The sequence below is a fragment of the Thunnus thynnus genome, chromosome 3, assembly GCF_963924715.1.
Source record: "Thunnus thynnus chromosome 3, fThuThy2.1, whole genome shotgun sequence".
NCBI classification, from domain to species: domain Eukaryota; kingdom Metazoa; phylum Chordata; class Actinopteri; order Scombriformes; family Scombridae; genus Thunnus; species Thunnus thynnus.
In genome coordinates, this window is record NC_089519.1 from 17,288,586 (window position 1) to 17,309,557 (window position 20,972).

A 20,972-nucleotide genomic window follows, 5' to 3' on the forward strand; every position below is an offset into this window, starting at 1 on the left:
GTCAAAACTATTATTATTATTATTATTATTATTATTATTATTATTATTATTATTATTATATTAGCAGTAGGAGTAGTAGTAGTGGTGGCGGTGGCAGTAGTACTAGGCTACCATTAGTGGTAACAGTCATAGCAGTAGACTATTATTATTTTTATTATTACTACTAACAGGCATCTATTCCATATTTGGACGCATGGAAAGTCTCTTTATAAAATTTTATTTTATTTTATTTATTTATTTATTTATTTTGCGAGGCCTATTCTTTTGCTATTATTGTGTCCGTCACTTTTTATCTGCAGTTTAAGCCATTAGCATAAAAGTGGGGCACTTTTGGGGATTTGAACATTTTTTAATTAGCAATAACTTCTAAGACTGCAAAGGTCAGTTCAAACACATAAAACTAATCACGTCACGGTCTTTATGGATTTATGCTCGTTTAATGTTTTGACTGTAAAAGGAATGATTAAACAGTACTTATAGACTGACTAAAAATATAATATACATTTAGTAACAGTGGAATTAAAATGTATAACAATATCATTTGTTAATATAACAAATCACAAATGATTATGAGATAACAATTCTCAATCCAATAAAAGTTAAAATAACATTTAAATTTTTGTGACATTTTATATGATTATTTTCAATGAACATTTGATATTAGAGCCAAGTGTAGGCTATCTAATGTTTAATCTTGTATAACTAACCTTAGGTTGCACCGTATTTTCTGACATGATGTTTTGCAGTGTACCTGATGTGTGTGTAACATACAAATCCCTGGATTGTATTAGTAATGAAATAAATGATTGACTTAATTCCAGAAAACTGACATGCGTTGCACGTCCAGGGCTGGCCAGTGTCTGCTTCCACGGCCCTCACCGTGCGACTTCATTCACATCATGTCAACTGAAAATATGTGGGCCAGTATTCCTTGGCTCTGTTAGCCGAAGATGAACCAAAGTGAGAACACACAACCCAGTGGGAGCCGTCAGAAACACATATGAGGTCTTCTCAGACGTTGGCTGCCTATTGACAGAAATTTTCAATTATAGAAGAAAAAAGCATGATCTTAACGTGATAGTCCGCATGGCTTCAACTGATATGATCTGTTAGTCAGTATAGAGAACCTGTGGACTAGCATGAGCATTAACTCCAGTCATTTCTAATCATATTTAATGATGAAATTATTTCCACGCACATGGTGTGTCCTGCTCACCAGATACACACTGAAATGCATTAAACCTGTGGTTAATCTATGTGTCTATAATAATAATAATAATAATAATAATAATGATAATGATAATAATAATAATAACGTGTTCCAAATTAAAAATGGAAAACAGTGCAGCTTTGCAGAGTGTAGAAAAAGGTCAACACTGACGGTGTATATTTCATTAAATTTTAGAATATATTGAGTAAAAACAAAACAAACAAAACAAAAAAAAAACGACAGGCTATGTCGACCATATATTATAGTCTACTTTATGTGTATACCGTGAAACACTCAGTGTCAGAATCAAGAACAGGATCATCTCACTTTACTCTTGACCTTGTGTGTGTGTGTGTGTGTGTGTGTGTGTGTGCGTGCGTGCGTGTGTGTGTGTGTGTGTGTGTGTGTGTGTGTGTGTGTGTGTGTGTGTGTGTGTGCCAGCAGGCCTACTTAGCAGGCCCATTGACATTAAAGACAAGTAAACAGACGCTGCAGACGGGGCCAGAGGAGGGGGTGGGGGTTCACCATTGGTTGATGGAGGCTGTGAAGTCAGTTTCTCCTCCCCGGTAGTAAAGATGACGTAGTAAATCAGACTCTCTCTCTCTTTGATACAGGCATACTGGCTTGACCATTGCTCAGTATCAACTAGCCAGTAGTGTTGACCCAATGCCTGCCCAGACTGGTCCTGCCTTGCCAAACGGCTCTGGGGCTGGCAGCTGCGAACTGACCTGCAGAGGAGGATGAGAGGAAGTACTGAGGGAAAAAAGAAGGAATACGCACTGTGAGTCTCTCCGAGAAGAGGAAGAGGAGGAATAAGCGCTGTGACTTTATAACGAGGAGAAGAAGTGGCAGAGGAACAATGAGCTGTATGGACAGAACTGAGCGGCCAGCAGGATAGACAGGACTAGCCCGGGTCTAGCCTACTGTTGCACGGAATTCCGCCTCTCACGGTCGGACTCGGTGGGTTGTTTCTGTCGGGGGCCGATGGGGAGATTATTCAAGATGCAAACATCTGCTCCGGACAACCGTTAAACAGCGAAGTCGAGTCTGCTGCAGCTGCAGCATCCGAGAAGGACCCCTGCGTGTGTGTGTGTGTGTGTGTGTGTGTGTGTGCGCGTGTGTGTGTGTGTGTGTGTGTGTGTGTGTGTGTGTGTGTCACTATGAGTCTTGTCTCGGGCTTCCCTCACCACCCGGTCATGCACCACCACGACAGCCACCACTACTCCTTGCATGCGGCAGCGGCCGGACGGTGTCACGAGGACACCGGGGCTCCTCAGTACTTTACGAGCTGGCTGATAAGCCATGCGGATATGTCTCCCACCGAGTACAGCCTCGCGCCCGGCTACAGCCCCGAGTACCATGGCAACAGCGGCAGCGGGTCTACAGGCGGCCTGGACCCCCACCATCACCACCACCACCACCACTATGGACCCGGCGGCTTGGTACCGGGGGCCGGCACCATCTCAGTGAACGGAGCCCCAGTCGGTATGCACCACCACACACACCCTCGGACCGTGAAGCGGAGACCCACGGCCAACCGCAAGGAGAGGCGGCGGACCCAAAGCATCAACTCGGCCTTCGCGGAGCTGAGGGAGTGTATCCCTAACGTCCCGGCCGACACCAAGCTGTCCAAGATCAAGACACTGCGGCTGGCCACCAGCTACATCTCCTACCTGATGGACATCTTGGACAAGGACGGACAACACGGAGACACGCAGGCTTTCAAGGCCGAGCTGAAAAAGACGGAGGCTCGGGAGGAACGGAGGAAGAGAGAAGCGGTAAGAGCATCTGACACACTCCTAAATAGCCAGCCATGTTGGTCCTGAAAGTTTTTTTGGAATAACAGGAAAGTAAATAACTTCTTCAGACAGCTTCGTTGATCTGTATGAATGTCCAGTATGTAGACCATAACCCATAATAAGGCTAGCTAGCTTAATGTAAAAACACGGACAGTAGCCTAGCTGCCGTTAAAATGTTGCCGTGTTTATTTGGGGGAAGTATAGGCAACAGTTAAATTACCTATAGGCCTTTAACCAATCTTCATTTCGACATACAGGCTACATATTACTGACTCATTGTACAGACCAATAGTGAGGAAAAAGAAACGAGACAACAGCCTGTAACTATTGAGAGTTCAGTGGATAATGTAGCTTTTATGGACTTGTTGTGATGGAGGACACACACATATACTATAGCTTAGCTTTAAAATACAAGTGGATTGTACACTCTCAACGTGTGGAATTGTTGTCAGGCTTTTCTTTCTTTTTTTCTTTTTTAACATGACCTAAATTCACGGGGCGCGAGGAAGGTTTTATAGGGAGAAAATGATACATTGTTGCTATTCTGTAAATAAGTATTCAGTGTTTCTTTTAATGGTTTATCTCACAAAGATTAACGACTAGAGGTCACAGGTGACTATCCTGTCAACATTTTCTCTTCGTTAGCTCTTCTTATAGTCAAACAGGCAGGGTTCAGGAGCAGATTCAGGATTAATATGACAACTGAGGAGCCTATAGAAAAGAACATGTTGGTCTTATTTTTCGAGTAAATTCGCCATATTGGTTTTTTTTGGACATCGAAACGTGTCATTAAGTCTCATATTAGAGGAAAATGGACTCCGTATCCATTAAGAAATAAAACATTTAAAATAAATAAAATCAGATTTCGTGTAGGTAGAGCATACTGGATAGAATTTATAGAATGTAGTTTAACTTAATTTACAAAAAAAACCCATTTGATTACAAATCAATTTTGCATAGCGTATAATCCACAAAATGGAACTTAATTTTGCCTTATTCTACTTTTGCTCGCTTGTAGAAAGTTATTTTTTTCCTTCGAACCTGTGAAGAGCGCTATGAACAAATTGTTTCAATAAAGAAAAGATTCGTAATCAAAATAAAGGGCTGCTTTGTGAATTATATTGAATCCAGCAGGGCAAAATTTAAAAGGTCATGGGTCACTGGCCATCACTGACTTTAAGAAGGTTGTGGGTCATTAAGTTAGCGGCTCTAATGTGACCAAGATATAAATATAAGTGTTGAATATTTTGCCGAATGTGTGCTCAGTTATTTGGGAGACGGTAAAGATGGAAGGACTGTATATAGGCCCATACTTATTCGCTCATAATAATAATAATAATAATAATAATAATAATAATAATAATAATTATGATAATAATAATAATATGGACCACATGGGAACCTTTTTATTTTCAATATGATTATTTTATAATAATATAAACTCTAATATCTTGTAATATCATTCAAGTACCTGCAACCGTCATCCATTAAGGCTATGCAGGTAGGACCATTACAAGCCATCACTGTAGACTGTGACACCTACATGTAGGCCTCCAAAACGGGACAATAAATGACAAAGATGTGACAATACAGACAATATTTTGTCCTCTTTGACTGAGCAAGGAGGGTAGAGAGCTAGTATAAACCCAGCTAAAGACAACCAGGCTTACACAGGAGGGGAAAAAGAAAACAGCAACACAGGCTTTTCCTGTGCAGGAATTACACACACATGCACACAAATGGAGGGTAATCTTATAGCCCCATTTATGTGAGGAAGGAATTTAAAAAGCTAGTGAAGCACATGGAGTGACTGCTAAAGAGAGAGTAAACAGTAAAATAGAAGTGTGTTTACCCATTTTTATAATGGACACTTGATTCCTTAACCATCAATCAAAAAGGGCAAAAAAAACCCCCAAAAACAACTTAGTTTCTGCCATGAAGCTGAGCCATATAAACAAAAGATTTTACAAAATAATGATATAGTCCAAATGATCAACTCTATTTAACAGTGGAGCCAGAAAATTAGTCGCCATCCTCAGACAGCTTGGAGCCAGGAGGGGCCAGGTTCAGCTATATAGACCCACTGCTATTATTCCTAGCAACACTTTTTCATGGTTTTGTCCTTACAGGCTGCTATATTATCCACATAGTTTTGGTCCCAGCTCTGTGTATACTGCCCATATCTTATGGCTACAGCTTTACAAGGTCCTGCAGTCACTTGGGATTTATAGTTAAGCACATCCAAGAGATTTAAACCCATTCTAACTGTCTTTGCTTGCCTTTTATTCACTTGATCCACATACATTAGCATAAATCTGCATGTCTTGATTCATAGTAAACAACGTAGCAAGTAGTATCAAATTGCAGCTATTTTATTTATATTAGAGTGATATTTCCTAATTATGACCACTGGCTAAAGGTCATAATTTAGTCTTTTTACTGCTATATACAAACAAACTAAGCCTCAGTCCACTGATTCTGGAAGCCTGTCGTTATGACACACATTTATCTCATGAAGTGAGCAGCTTTACCACCATGTCTTACCTTATAGCTATCCAGAGCTAACATTAAGCTTCACTGAGGCAGGAAAGTCATGTGCAGAAACAAACAATACGTGAATACACAGGACAGAATGGACTAGAAGAGAATAGAACAGAATAATTATTTCCTGTCTGTTGCCTAACGTGCTGCCTATAGGAAGTGTGGTGCATAATTGAAGCCAGAAAGCAATTTTTCCTCACATTTCAAACTGGAATCACTAATAGGAGGATGTAGGCCTGTTAATAACTCATGTCAACTCTTTCCCAGTCCTGAATTCGAATACACAAGCCTCAGCTTCTTCTAAGACAGTACAGTATCAAAAAAATATATCATATATGAACAGAATTCCTCCATTTTTTAAAGGTTAAGTCAAACTTTTTAAGATTGAGATGAAACATGCATGGGGAGAAGTAACTTAAAGTGAATTTGATCCTTGGTGCAGCTAAGGTAAGCACTTGATGTTGGTTATGCTCCTCAGTCTGCTCCTACATTAACGATTAAGGGGTTAACCCCTGAGGTGTATTTAAGCTGTTGGTCCCCTAAGCTTGCAAATAAGAGGGAATTGAGGTATTAAATTAAGTTATTTCAGGGAGCTTATATAACACTATGTGTGCAATGGAAGGTTAAGATTAAAAATTTTTTATGTTCTACAATATGATGATTTTTTTTCTTCGTCCACACATTTATTGTCACTGATTACAACAGTGATTGCTTAGTTTGTTGTACTACAATGGATTGATCCCATGATCCAGTTTGTGCAAAATCAACTTTATAAAGGCAGGGACAAAACTGTTGGATTCTACCCTAGACAGATCTGTTTAACTTATTTTAGACTACAGTAAATTCATGTGTATCAGTACATGCATGATTTTTCATTTAATTTATTATCTAAATAATTTTAGCACACTGCAGTGGCAAACTAATTAATTGTCTTTTAGTATTATATATATATATATATATATATATTATTATTATCAGTTACAAATGGGAATTTGTGAATGGGAAACATTTTGAGTTGTAAAATTACGATTTTTTTTTTTTTACAAGTGACCTAATTATGTGAAATATTGAAGCATTTGGTAACTGCTACATACCAGCAGGCTACCGGCTAAACAGCAAGCTTTCCCATTTGGTCACAGTATTCATGATGCATAAAAGAAACAGCTTTTAATACTATCACTGCCTCAAGATTGGTGGCATTTTGGCACAGTGAGTGATATAGAGTAAATGTGCAGGATAAAGGGAGCTGTAATTTTGCATGCTAGTGCTACTGTGAGTAGACGGACGCGGCAACAGCCAGCCTCTGGAAAGAGACGCGGTGGTTTTACTATCAGTGATATGTAGTCTGCAGACTAGAGCCTGAACCTCTGTCTTGACAAATGACTGGGACTGGAAACTGGTGTGTCATGTATGCTGACAGAACCTTCAAAAATCTTTTAATAAAGTGTGTGTAGATGATAAAACATGAACCCCCATCAAGATAATATAAAATCACAGGTGTGAAATTGTACATTAAAAATCTAATGGCTCCTAGCTTGTTGAAATAAAGCGATGCATTATGTACGGTATTCAGCACAGTGTGAATACGTGATACTTTAACATTTTATAATATCATAAAGTGATGAATGCAGAAATATGGAAGGTTCAAAACGAATGATGACTATGATAAAATTAGATAAAAATGTTCGAGTTTTGTCTAACCATTATATGACATGAAAAAATGAGCATTGCTTGTAATGGGATTATAATCTATAAAGGTGACGTGTTTGTAATAATAACATCGAGTAGTGAAGGCCTAAGAGTCTCAGTGTGTTGTACTATTAAAAAATTGTATTAGTTTTATTTTTATCTTCTATTCATTTATTGTTATTTATCATTAATATATAATAATGTGCATTATTATTATTATTATTATTATTATTATTATTATTATTATTATTATTATTATTATTATCATTATCATTATCATTATTATTATTATTAGTAGTAGTAGTAGTAGTAGTATCAATATTATTATTATTACATCGCTATTTTATTAACTACGTATATATGAAACCTCTCTTTTTTTCCGCTGTTTTTTGTTGTTAAGCCAACAACAAAAGGCGCTGGTATGCAGTTGTTGCAACTCAGCCGATGAGGCTTTATTGTAGTGGGGATGATCTTGTATTGTGTATATTATGATCTTGTGTCTTACTCTTGTCTCCAGTGATTACAGACAAGCTGCTGGCGACAGCACACTCGCATTTTATTGGACCTTCTGGATGTGTGTGTATTGACGCAGGCGGACAGAAAGAGTGTATTTCGGTTTACACTCGGCCCGCTACGCCCCCCTTTTGCTGCTTTTTTCCACAGAGAGGCTCACCCTGAAATCAAAGATCGTTTGTTAGCACACCTACTCTTTCTGGAAGAACACACACTTTTGAACCGCTGAGCTCTCTTTTATCAAACTCGTGTCTTTTCCTTTGTTTGTTTTTTCATTGGCAGAAAAAAATAACAAATGGCAGATTCAATTATAGCAAATTATTCAATGGTGGATTAAATATAAAAATCTGTTACTTGAAGTGAATAGAAATGAAATTTAAAAATGTTACTGGTAAAGTACTCTTAACAAAATATCTTCTCACAGCATTGCAGTGTTGATGCGTTAATTTTAAGCAGCAACTAGTATGTTCCGAATCTAACCTGTTACAATCATGCTGTAGGCTTGAGAAATTATACTATGCCTGATATGTACAAGTCACTCTGCAAAATTAAAATAATCAAGTGTCAGAAGTTCGAATATGAGCTACTTTTGTTCTTTATAAGTGGTGGATAAGACTTTTTTTCCCCGCGTCAGGATTGGGGGAGGATAGGCAGCTTAATTTACACATTTTTATGGAGTTTGAAGTTAGAGAGCAGACATGAGTCAGGAACTCCGTCGTCCTGTCAGGGTGAACAGCGGAGTAGCATTTACAGTGATGAAACTCACTCTGGATGCTTCCCCACTGACATTCATGTTGCACGATGTCTAGACAAAAAACTATGAACCAAAATAATGTGTGTCCAAAATTATAAATCACAGTTAGGCCTATCAAAAAATAAATAAATAAGAATAAATAAATAAAAGTGGGTTTACGGTCCAGTTGGTTATATAGCCTGGGTATTGTTGTAAGCTTTACTGCTCAGCCCACACATCAGATTTTGCTCTTTAGATTTGAATCCATCTATTATTATAATTATGATGATGATGATTATTATAGACGTGCACTCATTGTCAGTAAAGTAGAGGGATTACGGCAATAATCCTTTGAACGGGGTGCGCACGTTTCCAGGTGTGTGTGAGAAACGAGGGGTAAATAAGCCTACATAGATAATTAATTATAAAAACCTATATTACTGCCATATTGCTATTCTACTGTATGTCAAATTGATTAACGATTAAAATAAATCAATAATAAGTAAGAAGTGTTGAAAATATCAGCGGATTTGCCAGTCGTGGATTAAATAACAGGGAAATTAATTCATCTCATAATAAATATCTAGGCTGTTCTTAGTTGATTCAGCTTTCTGGCAATAATGAAAATAGTAAAATGTTTTTTGGGGTTTGTTTTGGGTTTTTATGTTGTTTAGACCTACAGGAAATAGGTTATTAATAAAAAAAACCCCTTCAAATCCATCATTATTTTATTGTTTTGTGGTCTATGTTGTGCGCGTGTGCTCACAGACAGACGAAAGCGGCTTTGAGCTTATTATCAAACTGATTGTTGGTTTAGTTTGAGTTTTATTAAAAGGTTTACCATTCAACACAAGAAACTGTTTTGAAATGAAAATGAAGGACGTTTGAAACTGTACTGTTATTAAGTCTTGTGTTGTTTATTGAAATATCACTGATGTCTGCTCTGGAGCATTTACTGAAAGTGGTCCACACCTGGGTGTACCCTGGAGGGGAAATGATGTCTGTGAAACAGACAGCCTGCCTCTCTCTCTCTCTCTCTCTCTCTCTCTCTCTCTCTCTCTCTCTCTCTCTCTCTCTCTCTCTCTCTCTGGAAATCTCTCTTGGAAATGCGACCAAAACTGGATTTCTTTCTTTCTTTCCTTCTTTTTTACAAATACAAATTGCTCATCTTGTTACGTTTTAAAGGCTTATTAATTTTGCTCAAGTCAACGCATGTCCCACGAGCTTAAAGGGACTACATGTCCCAAATACATAAAACACAGACAGACACAGCGAATGAAGGTCAAAATTCCGATATGAAATATCCGATTATTTGAATACTAAATTCTGTATTCATAAATCGGGGATACCAAACGTTTCTTTCTTATCTTATCGAGCAGCAAATACTTAATTGGAGAACTTCATCCAGCGGTGATAAAGACGGAAAAATAAAACGATTTGCATCGTGTCAAAGCTGCTGCGTGTCATCAATTTATATTTTCGATCTGATAAAATATTGTGTAATACATACATAACGGTTTACTGTGACCAGAAAATAGCACGGTTAAAAACAACCTGCGCCAACATTATTATGAGTCGACCTAATAACATTAAATATGTGTCTGCAGGTGGAGATCCCTAAAACAACTTCATCATCGTCATCATCATCATCCTCGTCGTCATCCTCATCGTCAGCGGGCGATAAGAAGACTAAAGGACGGACAGGATGGCCTCAACATGTCTGGGCTCTGGAACTCAAACAGTAGCGGCTCCCTCCCCTCCTGCAGGCCAATTGCACTCTTTCCTCCCGGCTCTGTCCTCGAGGAGAATGACGGGACAATAATGACGCGCTGTGATGAACTGTCATCATCTCTGGAGCTGGAGGCTGTTTCTTCCCACAGAGCGGTGGACGCTGTATAGCTCCGTCCACTTTGCTATGGTGAGACACGAAGAAAGTGACAGTTTACTGTTGGTTTGCTTATTGGTTATTAGCCTAGTTCTGATAGAACATAACTTCAGATTTACAACTCCCACCCCCCTTCATCGGCAAAGACGCTTTCTGAAGTTTGTTCTCTGTGAGGTTTTTGACATTGAATCCTGATTCCCTCCTTAAATTTTAGGCTACCTAAAAATTAGCAGTATTCTTAGCTAAAATAATACATTTTAATTAAAAATGAAAAGAACCATATTCTTACGGCTTGATCAAATAGAAATATTCTAGATGTTTTGTCAGTCATGATTTCCTCATAATTCAACATATTTGCTGTCAGTGGAAACTTTTGGATAATTCAAAATAAATGAGTGTGGGCTTGAACTATATGTGTGTTAGAAATAGACCCGCTGGGATGAAGAGGTTAAAATAAAAGAGGCATACCATACTCCCCTAGAGAATCAACTGGATCCACTTTTACATTGGTCTTTTGACTAGCTCGCTTAAAGTGATTCTCACTGCCTCTCCTCTCCGTTCCTGATGAACTTGATAAAATAGGAGCGATTTGGAGGATTTGATGTATGCCGAATTGAAGAGTACATCCGAATGGCTCATAAAATACTCTCAAGTTGTGTTCTACCAGATGCGTGTTGCCAGTGAGCAAAGTAACAATACACCACTGGTCGATTGTGAACGGAGTCTGGCAGTTTTCTTTTCCTCTCCTCCGATCGAGGGAGAACAGAAAGAGTTGGGGATAGGCGGAAACATTTCCCTCTCTCCCCTCTTAATCACACACACACACACACACACACACACACACACACACACACACACACACACACACACACACACACACACACACACACACACACAAACACGGGGTGTCGACTTGCTCTCTGCTTTATTTAACGGAATATATTTATGTGCAATGTGTCCGTAAGGACCAAACAGCCATTCCGCTGAATGACAACGGTCATTCACTGAATATCTTTTATTAAACTACAAGGTGTTTGTAACGCTCTCTCTCTCTCTCTCTCTCTCTCCCTCTCTCTCTCTCTCTCTATGTTTCTCTCGCAAATTTGGGTTGTAAATGTAGTGACGTCACGGTGATGACGAAGTGTCCCTGTTGTGTTGTGAAAAATGTGGCGGGAGAGTCTAAATAATGCTTAATGTGGGATGTAAACAGTGTAATGAATATAATAAACCGCCACCTGGTTACATGGCAACTGATTTCTTACTTTCAGACAGTTGGTACAGTGATGTCCAGCACAAAGTCATTTATTTGGGTTTGAGAATGACTCAGAAGTTATGGGGAGAATTGTATTCGCCGCTTCATTGAGCCTTTATACTTTAGGGGGAGAAAGCAAACAAACAAAGAAAACCACCAGCTTTAAAATGTTGAGTTCAGATGTGATTAGAGCTCCTAAGGAAGTTAAAGAGAAAAATATTGATAAAATAATCAAGCTAAAAATCATTTTGAAACGTGTCACTTTCCAGTCATGTCATACACAGAGTCTGGTTTTACCATTACATTTTGGACACGGACAGCAGATACACAGTATTTTAAGTTACAGGACAGGATCCTGGTAAAATTATACATTATTTTAAATTATACAGTAAAATATACAGGTAAAATTAGAATTAATTTGAGTATTTTTTACCTCTTTTTTTTACTCTAAAGCCTAATATACAATAATAATTGTTTTCTCGAAAAAAGGGTTTCAACCTGACTTCAGGCTTGCAGTTGAGTGTGGGGTAATTTAGAAAAGTGACATCATGTTTTTTTCAAACAGGAAAAATATAAGGATACAATGACAGTTCAATTATAATTATATTTTTTTTCTTCTACTTTTGAACCTGCTAGACACAGCTTTGCAATGCACTGCACTTAAATAACAAAGTCAAGTATTACAGTTATTACCTGAACTGTTTGTTGTAAACTTCCATCAGATTGTGCAGATACTTCCTGGTTCATCTTTGACCTTTTATATTAATCGTAGCTGTGCTGCATGCAGTTTGTCAATGCAACGAGTGATTATGACAGACATTGTTTTCACTTTGAAATAAGCTGCTTGGGTTAAACTGGAGATTTTTATGAAAACTGTTTGAATGCCACCCCCACATCTCAGCAATGATACAATATTAATGAGCTGAGAATCATAACAAAGGAATGATGGCATAAGAACAAAAAAAATACTGCAGGTTATAAAAAAAAAGGTGGATTTGAGCCTTTTTGCTACTTTATTTTAACATTCATGCACCATCTGTGGTACATTCATGCAACAGTGTCATCAGCTTTTCAGTCACAGTATGTTTACAAGAGATCAGTATCTGTATCAATAACTGTGTTTTATATAAATATGTCTCTGTGTGTCTTTTCACACGCACTCATCATATTGGGAGAAAGGGGAAGGACCAGACGTTACCTTGGAAGATTTCATCTATTTAACTATGATGGTTTATCATAAATTCAGCAGTGTATTACGCTCAGTAGATGGTTTGTTGGTTGTATTTGTGTGACTTATTACCTTTGACAGCTGATGGATTTGTTACTGTGTTTGCTACATGCGCTTACACAATGTGTGACACCAATGGGGGAAACATCAAAGCCTACAAACATTTTCACATCCCACCTGAGTAATCACCAGGGGGGCTGATATGAACGGTTCCTAAAATCAGTCAGCTGGTAATTCAATTAAAAGTTCAAAAAGTGATTAGAATCTATTGTCTTCTTTCCAAATATCTGAAAAGAGTCACACCATAGAGATGACCCCTCCCTCGGTCTAATATCACTTTGCTGGTCCACGTTAAAGCCTATTTAGACTTCTTTGCTACTGCACTGAAAAATCCTTGTTAAAAGCATAATCATGTTTCTGTGCTGAGCTGCTTTAGTGCCTCTGTGTGGTGTATTGTAAAATGTAAAATGTCAGGGCTACATAGAAAATCATAATTGGTCTAATTTAATTTTATCTTTATGTTTTTTGCTACATTTCCTGCTGAGGAATCCTTCAGTAATGCTACATACCTCTACATTTTGTCCCTATCAATAAGTGAAAGAGACCATGTAAAACTGTAAAAACTGGTTACTTTGGGTACATAATACTACAACACTGGCCATAAACACTTTGAAATGAGGGCATCATTCCACCTTAATTACATGATTCTCTAAATCATAACTTCATGTGGAAAACACATATTCTGTTTGTATTTTTGAATAAACATCCACAGTATATAAGCTGCAGATTCTCCACCAATGAAAGCCATTAAAGTCACATGATAATAGCTAACAGTGCGAGTGGCAAACGGAAACAGTGGATTTAGGCATAAATTATGAGTTAAATATTAATTTTAGTGCACCATGGTTTAATGATTTCAAACGTTTCTCCACCCTGTCAAAATTAAAATTCTTTGGTCTGAATACTTAACATTTTTGGGAGGTTTGTGGAATATTAATAATCCAAAACTTATATCAGTCAAATCCAGAAATCCCTCCTACTGTAGTTATGTCAGCTGAAACAGTAATGCACATAGAAGAGTCACTGACATGGTTCCCAGTCTTCACGTTGTCACAATATCAGATGGAGCTGTCAATCAGTCATCCATTGATAAGGCCTTATCTGGCACCCCAGTCGGTATGTTGATGGTGGGAGACAAAAAAAAAAAAAAAAAAAAAGAGCTTGAGAGGATTTTTTCTCGTCCTGACAAAGACTAACGTGAGATGTAATGGCCTGAGTCTGGCCTCGGGTGAAGACAGGAGAGTAGATAATTAGTGAGAGAGCTGGCGTCAGACACAGATGACCCCACAATGACCGGGACACACACACACACACACACACATACACACACACACACTGCTGTCTCTGAGTCAGCTGTAGGGAGTGATGAAGCTAATGACTATACATTTACTTTAGTAGTGTTCATTTTGTATTACAAATGTAGGCCCACAGTTTGAACTGTTCTCTATGGCTGTGTCTCTTAGATAATGAATATGATGGAGGACTAAACTGTTCTCTCTCTCTCACACACACATACACACACACACACACAGACACACGCACACACTAAATGCTTGAAGTCACCTAGATGCTTGGAAGTCCACCTGAGTAAATTTTTAAAATATTTAACCATGCTAACAGCATCATTGGTCAGTCAACCAACTTAACAACTATTGAACAGTTTACCGTGACATTTTGTGCAGACATTCATGGTCCCCAGAAGACAAATCCTGCCATCTTTGGTGATCCCCTGACGTTTCCTGCATTGCCACCATGAGGTTGATGTTTTTGGCTTTTAGTAAAATATCTCAACAGCGTTTGGGTAGATTGCCATCAACGTTGGATGAGACATTCAGCTTCCTCTCAGGATGAACTCTAATAACTTTTGTGATTCTCTGACTTTTCATCTAGCACCATCATCAGGCCAAAAATGTATTTGTCCAATACTTTGGTATATGACCAAATCAACCTCACTTGTACTTTCTGTTTGGCTTGCTAACACACTACGATCATGAACATGTCAAACATAATACCTTTTCAGCATGTTAGCTTGCTGACATTTAGCCTCAAAGTACCACTCTGCCTGAGAACCTACTTATGGCTGTATATTTTGTCATTATTTTGTGGTAATATAATTTCCTTTTACCTCCAATGTTATTCTCATCAAGGTTTCAATGCCACTAAAAAGCACACTAAATACATCCACTGAAACCTTGTAAAATACCACCTCTACTATTACTATTAGATACACAGATATGTTATGCTAAAAATAACCGTATTACTATTTTAAATATCAAACAAACAATTATCATCACCAGCTGAGCCTAATCTATATGATGTTTACATACATTATTAAATAAATACATTGTTCTAAAGAAAATAGTGAACAAATAACTTTGTTAATTACATGCCTTTTGCAAATTGTGTCAAAATGTATGTAAGAATGTTGTAAAACAAATCACATAGTCTCTGAGTAGTATGTGAGGAATGTGGAATAATTATGCCACAATAGAGCAGTGAAACTGTAATGGAAACAAAAAATATTTCATGTTATTGTTGGGTTACTTGCATTAAATGTAAGGATTAAAAGAGTTTCACTGAGCTGATGAGTCAGTTGTCAATACTGTGCTGTCCACTTATGTTTGCCTGCTTCTTTGCATGTCTTTCTGGGGAACATCATCAGTGATGTACAGTAACCTGAGGTCATTGGGTGTGTTGGGTATTTCAACATCAGACACCTTCACCCATGCAACCCAGCTGAGGCTGACCTGGCCTTAACTTGGACTTTTGCAGCAATCTCCTTCCGATTTTGGTTCAAAATATCTTGAGTTTCTTTGCAGCCTCTGTGTTGAGAATATGATGCTGAGTGTGTGTAGGCAACTATGCAGCAAATAAAATCCACAATGTTCTCCACCCTGGACTACAAGGGGTTTGGATGATGAGATGAGCGTCCAAGGTCCAAAACTTGCTCTTGGGTTTGAGCTACCTGGTAATGATCATGCTTCTTGGATTTCAGCCTCCAGCTGGTGGGCGCCACAGTGGTCTTGGGTCCCTTGGATGCAATTTTCTGATGAGGGGGACACAGTGGATTATCCAAATGAAAGGATAGGGAGGCCATCAAGATTACCAGCACCAGAAACTTGATGCAGCATGGTATTGCCCATCACATTCTTGCTCCCAATATGTCCAATTGCCTTGTTGCTTCATTTCCAGTGCCGATTCTGTCCTCAGTGGCTGCTCTCACCTTGCTTTGGACCAGTTACCATTATACCATTTTTCTGAGCTTTGTTGTCCCTAAGCAGGATTGGGAAGTTCCTAACCTGCTCTTTCCGTGGTCACCACACCCACCGGGATTCCAACTGCTTTCTGCTGTAACTGCTTTCTCACCTTGCTGTTAGCCACAAGGATAATTTAGAGTAATTTCACTTTCAGTGTTGCACCATCTTCAAGGCATGCAAGAATTAAAACATTTCCTCAATCCACGTCCTGGAGATTGAGCTCAGCAGTGATTCTGAAGATCCCAGTACTCCTCATGCTCCTGCTGAACTTTTGTAAATCCATGATGGTGGTGATGTGCCAGTCAAAAACAAGTAATGTGTACAGAATCCTCAGTGGTATACCATGCAGGTACACAGAGTGATAAACAGTACAGTTGGACCACAGCTGAAAGCACAACAAGGATGGAACACCACCAAAAAAAGCTCTCCTAAAATGCTGTGTTCTAAATATGACACAGCGCCCACTTTTGGCCAACCAGTGACAAGGACAGGATGTAACTAGTTGGCTGTGTAATCACTCTAGACTATCTGAGTATTTGAGGCATTCAGATAGAAGTCTGTGGCAGCTCTATCAGTCTATAAGCCTATAAGTCATCTTTTGGGGTAAATCTTTCCTGAGTGCTTCTGCATCAAGGCTATGTCTTGGCAGCCATTCAAAAATCCCTGTCCAACTTCTCTTTCTTCTCCAAAAGCCCATGAAAGAAATGTCATCTTTGGCTGTCTAGATCATGCAAAGATTATGTATCAAATACAGCAGCATCACTCCAACTGTATCAAAACAGAGAAACAAAAATCATATTCAGAGCGAAAGGAGGAGTTGTATCTAGAGTCAAATACATTTGTTAAGTCTTGCAAACCAGCTTCCTTTAGAATAATTTGTTCAGCAGTGCATGTTGGAAACATATGCAATTATGAACCAATTAGGCCTGGTTGTTGCTCAAGACTGCATGGTATAGCCTCTACACTGTACAGATAATAGTGCTGATTACAATGTTCATTCTTTACTATTCCTTAATTGGGATCCATTTGAGGGAATTAAAATTAAGTTGAATTATTACTCATTCTGACAGGGAGCCCCTTAAGGACCTGTGGGACCACTTCAGGAAACTCTGGAGGTATAGACTGCAGTTGATCAATGCATTGTACCCCAAAACTCACAGTTTTCAGAATAGAAAGTCTCTAATTGTGAATGTTCTGTCCATTCCATTTCAAGAGAAAAATAAGATATCATATGCACACCATAGGAGGTTTTATTGATTATTGTATAATATTGCGCAAAATGTTTTAATGTTTAACAAGAATCCATTTTGCTGAAAGATTTTGTAACATGTATATATCCAAAAAACTAACAAACAAGTTATATGAGACATTACGTAAACTACTCAACAAGCACATACCAATATCTAGGTTTATAATAACACACCTCCCCCCATAACACCACCATCACACACTCACACACACACACACACACATACACACACATACACACTTATCTCTCTTCATGTCTCCTGTCTGTCTATCTGCTGGCCTCTAAGTGCAGTCGACTGGTGAACATGATAGATGACTACAGCTGGAATAGAATTTTCCCTGCGATAATACCAAAACATCTGGCAGCCATTACTTCATGCAGACCCCTCCCTTTCTCCCTTACTCCTCCTTCTCCTCCTCCTCCTCCTTCCTCTTCCACCTCCCTGACATTATGTGCTGCTGTGTTTCCTCTCCAGGGGGCACCATTTCCACAAAGAGAGTGCACTGGAGGTTGTTTTTTTTTTTTTTTTTTTTTTTTTTTGAAGGTCCACCTCCCCTCCAAGCCTCTACTGACCCCCAACTGTAGTCTATAACTGTGCATTAGTGGTGGCAGCATCAGTGCATCAGTGGCTACAGAGAGTGTACTTGTGGCTACATACAGGGCGGTAGTGGCCACAGATGATGCTTCACTGACTTAAGAAAGCATATTAGTGACAATGGATAATGTTACTTGTGACACTTAAAAAGCCACTGAGTGTTTGGTGGCTACAATAGTGCATTATTGTTGTGAATTTGGAGCATATGCAGCAATTAGAAAAGTCTGTGATGGTGTTTGTAATGTGAAAAAGCAGAATGTTGAGGGTAGAGTGGAAAAAGATGAGGCAGAGGAGGAGAAGAAAAGAGAGTTGGAGAGGAGAGGAAAGCAGAGAGGAGGGTGGGCCCTTGGCAGCCTTTGAAACAAACCCCCAGGTCACTCCATTCACCCCATAACTGCTATGTTGCTATGACACACACACACACACACACACACACACACACACACACACACACACACACACACACACACACACACACAGACACACACACACACACACACACACACACACACACACGCATGTATGCACGCCACATACAGATAGGGCTTTCCATCAAAAGAGACTATGACAAAATACGTTTTTTTTTCTTTTTCTAATCAGCCCTTGCCATACGGAGGAAGTATTGGATTCATTAGCAGCCAAACCAAAGACAGCCTGCCCATTGTTCACTTTTTATAGACCAGAGAAAAAACAGAAAAGAGAAAAAAAAAACAGGAAATAGAGAAAAAAATTGATCTGGAGAATTTATAGCTTCTTACCATATGGAGCCTTCTTTCAATTAGGCCTGTGGAGAGTAATCAGCAGCACAGCATGTCTTCAGTCCATGGCCTGAGACACAACATGGATCACGCTGCTTTTTTCTGCTCTGTGCCAATGCAACAAACACAAAGTAATGAAGTCCATTGTCCATGTTTGATTTTTTTAATCTTAATTTTGTTCTTAGCTGAGAGTGGTTTACTTTACTAGATTTTAATCTGTAGCCATTGACGGACCACTGGTGTGGTGTCGGCCATGAGAATGAGTCTGGGCACTCTAGAGGCACTCGATGTTTTCAGGTTTAACTTTTAAATTTAACAGATCTTGACAAGACCTTTAACACTGAACCACAGGCCGCTCTACCTACAAGCAATGCAAACAACATCCACATGTAGTTATTTATGAACATATTCCAGGTCAACTGGACACAGTGAGAGCAAAAATATTTGATCAAATATGAGCAGGAGTGATTTTAAGTCTTGAAGCTTTTCATATCTTGGTCACATGAGACAAATCTGTCTGCCCGATAAACAGATTGTTCAAACATATCACATTGTTGGAGTCATAACACATACCAAACTGTGTCATTCTCCCAATGAGGCTAATTCATCTGTCTGAGGATGAACTTTCTGTTTCCACAAAAATACTGACCACATTTGAACATATTCTGCAGAATTGTTCAGAGCACCTTACAGTTTCCAAACTCTAGAAAATTCCTATTGTTCATAAGGGAACACAGAAACAATGAAACCTGGTGAAAAAAACCATGCAAAGTGTTCAGATGACACCAACCTCTGACTGAAAAGCCCAATTAAATACCAGATGTTGACATTGGCCAGTTAAACTGATCACCAAAATACACTAAATAAGTTTGAAAACATATACATATATATTGCATATATGTAAATAATGTTTCATTTATACATGTTGGTACATTTGTAGAAATAGATTGGATGTGTTCATAAATGTGAAAGCGATTGTACTTTTTTACTTATTTACATTAAATTGTATATTTGATCAGATAACACATGAAAAATATGAAATTTAAAGCTGAACATTTTGCAGGTTTGTATTTGTTTTTACAAAGTTGTTCAACACATTTCTAAATCTGCATATACAAGTTGTAAAATATTTGTCATCTCTATATGCATTTCAAAATAATATGAAGTAACTTAAAAATGAACCAAACAAACTACCCAGCATCGTTTTCTGCCTTGTTTTTCTGCCCTTATTTTGCTTGTCCTCTAAAAGTAAGTTGTCTGTAATTTAGGTGCCATTTTTGATTCTTATCTTTCCTTTCATGGCCATTTCAATTCACTTCAATGAGTACATAGCTAAGCAGGTGGAATATGGTTCATTTGGTTCAGCTCAATCTGTGAAGAAGAAACAGTGAGCAGCTAAACTACAGCAACCAGTTAACACTACTATCAAGAATGTCTGCAAATTGGGGAGACAGCGAGGTCTGGGAGCTTCTTACCATCTGAGCAAAGAATGAAAGTTTGGACACACCTTCCCATTCACTTGAATGAGAAAGTCTTCTTTTCTCTGGTGGTCTTTAAAGAGTACAGTCTTGACCTGCTCTATGTGAAAATTGCCCTGAGATAACTATTGTTATGATTTGGTGCTATATAAATAAAATTGAATTGGATTTAATTTCTCTCTTAAACTCATGTAAAGCACTTTGAAAAGTGCCTGATGAAAAAGTTTTACCTATTTCTTTTCTTGCTACTGCATATTTTACCTTTACTTTTATTTTTTAAATTTAATTTTACTGCCTTTTCCCCATAATATTCTTGCTTTGTTATTTTATTGCACTATAATTCCAACATGTTCTCTCTCCCAACTTGTCACATACCAAAGCTTGGTCAGGACCCCTTGGGATCACTTTTTAACACACTGGGCACTAGGGGTGTGCCTGAATACAAATACATTATTCGGGAAAGCATAAACAGTGTTTTTTTTTGTTTGTTTGTTTGTTTTTTTTTACAAATATTTGTTTCATACAAATATTTCAAAAAATTATTTGTTTTCAGGAAGAAAAAAAACATGTCAAATACCAGCATGCATGTTGGTCAAATCGCTATCTCAGTCTCTTTCCTCTGCTCCGCTGTTACGTCTATCAGCAGGTCCCAACGAGGGGAGTCACATCCACCTGCTACATGACGCACATTTCCTTATTTGGACATCACTACCAGAGTTGGGGGT

At 38.4% G+C, this 20,972-nt stretch overlaps 1 protein-coding gene across 1 annotated transcript; it reads left to right on the forward strand.

Moving 5' to 3' along the window:
- The first annotated feature begins 1,801 nt into the window (after positions 1–1,801).
- On the forward strand, positions 1,802–15,490 carry hand2 (heart and neural crest derivatives expressed 2). The gene is made up of 2 exons (XM_067584483.1): positions 1,802–2,988; positions 10,093–15,490. The coding sequence occupies exons 1-2, from the start codon at positions 2,371–2,373 to the stop codon at positions 10,228–10,230; spliced, it is 756 nt and encodes a 251-aa protein (XP_067440584.1). The 5' UTR covers positions 1,802–2,370; the 3' UTR covers positions 10,231–15,490.
- The last annotated feature ends 5,482 nt before the right edge of the window (positions 15,491–20,972 follow it).

Bases quoted from the DNA above. Each gene is read 5' to 3' on its own strand.
- hand2 (XM_067584483.1), top strand. From the start codon at position 2,371: ATGAGTCTTGTCTCGGGCTTCCCTCACCACCCGGTCATGCACCACCAC. The intron at 2,989-10,092 runs GTAAGAGCATCT...ATGTGTCTGCAG, and splicing joins AACGGAGGAAGAGAGAAGCG to GTGGAGATCCCTAAAACAAC.